The sequence below is a fragment of the Limulus polyphemus genome, unplaced genomic scaffold (assembly GCF_000517525.1).
Source record: "Limulus polyphemus unplaced genomic scaffold, Limulus_polyphemus-2.1.2 Scaffold136, whole genome shotgun sequence".
Classification (NCBI taxonomy): Eukaryota; Metazoa; Arthropoda; class Merostomata; order Xiphosura; family Limulidae; genus Limulus; species Limulus polyphemus.
The window spans coordinates 972345-978430 of NW_013665746.1; the positions used below are offsets into that span (position 1 = coordinate 972345).

Consider the following 6086-nt stretch of genomic DNA (forward strand, 5'->3'; position numbering starts at 1 on the left):
GGGTTAGACTTAAGAAGGGTCTTCAGAGCATCAATATCAATTCCAACGTGTTAGCCCCTGCCATCACAGTTTTTAAGGCTAAAGTCACCTGAACGAAATTTGATGAACCATCGTTGACACTTACGAACGTTCAAAATATTTCCATAAACTTCTTTCATATTCTTTGTGGCCACAGAGGCATTGTTTCCCTTCTTGTATTCAAACAGCATTACATGCCAAATGTGTGTGTCTCGTCGTGTACCATCACTATAAGGGATTAGACTATACTAAACTTTACACATTATATAGGTTACATTAACGTGACGTTTAGGCGGTTCGTTTAACTATTATACGCGACATTAGTTTCTCGACGACCTAATATTATCACGAATAGTCTATAATTTAAATCAGATAAGCAAAATACGATTATGTTGTTAGCTGTATGGCATGATAATTAGGACGTTTGATCTTCAATCTGCGAGTCGCGGGGTCGAAACCCGTCACCGAACTTGCTCGCCCTTTCAGCCTTGGGTGCACAATGTTCTATCTGTGCTGTGACCACCGCAGAGATCGAACCACGGATTTTAGCTATATAGGACAGAGTGCAGTAGCGCCCGAGACTTCTCTGTTCTTCTCTCCATCTCTTTCTTTCTCATACTCCCAAAACAATTTATATATTTAATTTTCTTTCACTTGTTAATTTGCCTTCCTTGTACGAGTTTGAGCTCAGATGTTGTTGTCACGTGTTGAAGCTGTGAAGTTATTGGAAAACTCAAAACTTTGTGTTAATTAACACAGTACATAATATGACCATATATATACATTTCAAAACGAATTATACGGGTTAATGTGCATTTTAAATTTGACTATCAAGCGTTATGTATGGTAATGAAATGTCAAAAAGATAAAATTGTACAAATTAAACAAAGTTATAAATGCAGTTCACTCTTGGTAGCTGTTGATGTGTATTCAAGAAAACTAGTCAATGTAGCATACTAATTGTGCTATTTTGTCGTGATTTTGAGTTAAATATATATCTACCTCTGATTGTTCCAGTTATTGTATATCTATATCAAATGTGAACGGTACAATTATTCAATAACAACACCAATAAATATTTAGTTACAATTTCTTCGGTGTTTTCAGAAACGTTCAATACAAGCTAAAATAAGAAAATGACTATGAAAACGGAACTTTCAATAGATAACATAACTGAAGAATCGTAGTAACATTCAAACGTCATTTTTAGTTAATATTTATTTTTCTTCTCTCTGCAAACACATAAACGTTATTAAAGTTTAGAAAACACTTATAAAAAGAAAAAAACTCAGACTGACCAAGAATGTTAACGTTCAGATGGCCTACCATCAGATCGCTCTAATATATATATTCTGATAAAATGCTTCAATGATTACTCTTTACAAATCAAGAAACATAATATATCGTGATCTCCATAGACGAGTCTATGAAGCTTGTAAACTAATATTTTGTGCATATATGTTAACCATTGTTCCGTAGTTTACCTTTATTCTTATCTCACCTTTCATGAACGGCTCAGTGATTTGTTCATTAGTCATCGTGAAGACTTTGTGCACATACAATAAGGCTTTAGTTTATTCATGCTGAAAAGCCTGATTCCTAATGGGAGCTTGGTTAACATCGACGCCATAAAATCATTAATGGAGTGTTTTATATCCGATTTGGATGTTAAAGAGTTCTTTACGTTTTGGAGGATTTTATTAGTAGATTTCTCAACTCTAGAGTATTTAAGTTTGATACTTGTATGTTTAACATTTTTATCTGTTAGAATAGCAGTAAATGATTATTCATTGTGAAGAAAACAGACTACTTGTTAACACTATAAAAAAATTAGTATCTTTTATCGTTTGGAATTATTCTTTTAAACAACAATCTAGTTTTCAGAAGAAATAACTTGCATAGAATTTAATATTCAAAGTAAATTGATATTTTTTGTATTTGTTTAGCGCAAAGCCATACGATGGGCGAGATGTACGTTATAAGCTCCAAATCTGAGCCCGCAGGCATAGATCAACATAGGTCCAATTATTTTTGACTTTGCATAAGAAGTCTTTTTGACAAAACCTCAACAAAAGCGTTGCTGAAGAACAAGAACTACAAGTTTTTCTGCACAAGTAAAAAAAATATTTATATTTATTTCTGTAATCTCTTGATCTCCTGCCGCACTAGGTTACGCCTTCCCCTTCTAAAAATCGTAGACCCACCAGCGCATTTTTCATATAATTCCTAATCTTTCTGCTGAATAAGCTCTTTTCTGTTCTATCGCTAAGTGCAAATGTGTGTACTTTTTAAGAGTATCAATACGAGCTGAAAACTCCCGCAACAACACACAGGAGAAGCTTTTCCAACGAGGAGCGAGTATTTTTTTTTATGTAATTTGTTTAGTAGCATTTCTTTCGAGTATTATGTAGCATATCATTATGTTTGCATTCTTAATGGAAAAGTTGCTAGATTGAAAATGATGCAAGTAACCATTGCGCTCACAAAAGAAATATTAAAAAAAAGTTTCATCATGGCTGAACTGGATAAATTCACTCCCATGATCAATAAGGATAGGCATATTTGAGTATACGGTCGACTTTCGTCAAGCAAAGAAAAAGTATTACAATTCCAAAATATTTTTTGTTTCACTAAAAATAAATTATAAGCATTTTTTGTAATTTATATCTTATGATTTTATAGTAATTGTTACTTGTTAAGCACAATGGTCTATCGGTGTTCTGCCTACAGCGGGTATAAACACCTGAATTTTAGCGTTATAAGCCCTTAGGTTTATCATGCATGAAATGCTTTTCATGGTACCTTTCCATCGTAATATGTTGGTTTCTTTATTTGGGCGATGTTGTTAAACTGGCCTGTTAAATTTGATAAAAGTATTGGTGTATAAGTAGTCCTGGAAGGTCCTGCATTTGTAGAGATGACACCAATGGTAACTGGTGTAGACCATATGGGTTCTTCTATTGTATATTGTATAGGTAATGGTGTTTGAAGTTGGGATTCTTAAGCATATGCAGAGAGACGTGTGGTTAGTATGGCCCTTGAATTTTCCATTTCAATCTCCAGATGTTTTATTCTTTTTTACTTCGTTCATTCCTTTTATATATTACCTATGTCTTCTTCGATCTTGTTAGTGTTATATCTGTATTTCAGTCTAGTTGCTGTAATCATTATGCACAATTCCTACAGCTTTTTCAACTTCAGTCTATGCATTTTATATAACTAAGTACTTATGACAATGTTGTGTTGATTGGATTTCAGTCATTGTCATGTTACTGAGTCCTGATGGTAGTCAATTTCAATAAATTGCTAATCTGTCAATCTACACAATATCACACATATATCTTATTACTATGTCGATGATACAAACTCGGTATTCACAGCAGTGAACTAACTGAATAACAAACTCAATAACTCACTCTTACAGACACAATGTAAATTACTAATAGATACAATAACCAATAACAATCAGATCTGGTCTAACTAAAATGTGGGAGAAACTTCCAGGTTACGTCCATTACTCTACGTTAAACTTACGGTCAATCAACAATACAAACCTTTAGAAACGTCTAAGTTAAGAACATGGCCTTTACCTCTATACTATGTTAGAGAAAGTCTAAAAATGTACATTTTTTGCGATTGTTAAATAAAAATATAATTGTGTTTTGTTTAGAATCGATCCTTTAACTTAGTAGAAAATACGATGAATATCACAAAAAACTAATAACAGTTTCCATCAGTTTATTCTTGTAACTGAATAACGTGGTTACTTAATTATTCTACTGTTTTCACGTTTGTCAGTTGTTAGTGTAGCTTATTTTCAAAAGTTTGTTTGTAATTAAGCACATAGCTACACAATGGGCTGTATGTGCTCTGCCTACCAAAGGTATCGAAACCCGGTTTCTAGCATTGTAAGCCCGCAGACATACCGCTGTACCACTGAGGGGCTATTTTTGAAAGATAAATGGATGATGTACAATGCAATATTTATTAATAAACTAAAACTTCTGTGTATTTAATTTCTCTGTGATGACTTTAACTTATTTCGAAAAGTTTTTGTAGAAATATAAATTTGTTTGTTTATAATACATTACATATTTTTTCATTTATGTGTTTATAGGTTTCATCATGACACAGCTGAGGAGCTCTGATTAACTTATCAGATAAAGCTCAAGGTTTGCTTGTAATGGCTACCGCCAGACGGATATTTCGGACTAAATGAAGTTTTCTGTGACAGAGTAGATTTATGAAGAGCTCTATTCGTCAATCATGTCCCTCGATTTTAGAGCGTCTGTCCCTCGAATAAACACTCCTCTCCCGGCCTCTCACAGCCAAATAGAGAGTCAAATTGAATCTTTCGTAGAGAGTTTTAAAAAGAACGGATCTGTCTTCACCAACAAATTAAGTGCAGAGTCGTGCAGCTCTTGTCCGCCAGAGAGCTCGAGTCAGGTTACGTCATTGGGTGACAGTACACACGGAAACCAAACAATAAGCATGGCTCCCTCGTCCCAAGCTTCAAGCAGTTGTTTTGATTCTTCCTCGTGTGACGACGTTCTTATTAGTGATACTGGTAAGATAGTTTAAAGTTAATATATTGGAATTAAATGGAAAAGTATTTAGATGCAATGAAAGAATTTTTGAATTATATGTTCTGCTGCTCACTTTCTTTGCATATACTTACTTTTCAACAGTCCAATTTATGTTGTGTTATTTATTAATTCAGGTTTTTATTTTTCAAAATGAGATAGTATAGTACAATGTAATTATTGGTGTAAGTGGTAATGTAATCAAAACCGTATATTTTCTTCGCCTGAAAAACAAAACAGTTTTAGATAGATATTGATTGTGTTATGTTGTGATATTTGCTTTAGTTTTTCATAAAACTAATTTCTGTATCACGATCATAATATTATTTTATTATTTTGTGATGCAAGTATTTTTTTTCATATTGCATCTTTAGCAGGTGGGTAGGGTCATGAGAGTTAAGATGGACGTAAACAACAGGCTTGGACTAGTACTTTGTTTTGTCATTAAGTGAACTTGATTCAGTAAAAAAAAGTCTGTATTCTATAAGTAGTAACGGAATGTTCAATAATAGAGTGGGTTATGAATAATCCAGTATGTTGTGGGCTTGTTCAGGGCATTTTTGTGACATGTGAAGAGAGACTTGAATGCTTCCCTAGCAATGCTGTAGTTACTCTGTGCCTTGTCAGGTATAGTCAGATTTGTAGAAGTCCCCGCTGATTATGAGTTGGATTTTTGTTTTAATCTGTTTTTAATCTCACAAACTATAAAGAAAAATATTATTTTGCTTTCTCGGTCGATGTGCAGAGATGTCGGTGATACTTTTGATATAAATTTCATAAGGAATACATAGAATTTTATAAGTACTGATTGTCAGTAGTGAATTCACTGAAGGATAATGCGAGAGTTTATCCTATATATAACAATTTAATTTTAGAGTTTTTCAGTGAGTCTAGCATTTAGAAAATCCAAACTCTGGGTTCACATATTTTTTTTGGATCATGTAGGCCTACTTACTAATTATAACGGTGTTGAAACAGATTATTTGTTTTTGATACATTATCGTTAGTAAGAAGAGCATAACACGTTCTATTGGACTTGAACCACTGTACAAGTGAATTTAACAGTATTTGGACTGTCAGTTTAGTCTACTTTCATCTTCACTTTTTATTTTTTACCGTTACTCTCACGTATACCTTTTTAAACTTACATACCTTATCTGCATTAATTTCCTATTTTCTCAAGTTAAGCCCTTATTCCTAGACCACGCGCCGGGTGAAGGAGGATTGTTTAATCTTTAAGCACCCTTGATTGATAATTATTTCTTAGGAGATGATTATTTTTAAATCAAAATAACTGCCAAGAACAAACAACAACGAGACAATTAATCGGAATTGGAATTGCAGATAGAGAGATTGAAGACATAGACACGGATAGTTGAGTCAAGCGGGCGGTAGGTACTGTAAGTAAAGCGTGTGAATCGTTGTGAATTATAGCGTATGTTTAAGTGAAAGTGACTGTGGAAATTAAGTGTATTACAAAGTTTG

At 33.4% G+C, this 6086-nt stretch overlaps 1 protein-coding gene across 1 annotated transcript in view; it reads left to right on the forward strand.

The window, feature by feature from the left end:
• The window catches only part of LOC106474181, a 63990-nt gene that overhangs the window by 6682 nt on the left and 51222 nt on the right, over window positions 1-6086 (forward strand). The window contains exon 2 of the mRNA XM_022379468.1: window positions 4136-4585. Coding sequence (XP_022235176.1) covers window positions 4285-4585 — 301 coding nt within the window. The 5' untranslated portion in view covers window positions 4136-4284. The remainder of the gene's footprint in view (window positions 1-4135; window positions 4586-6086) is intronic.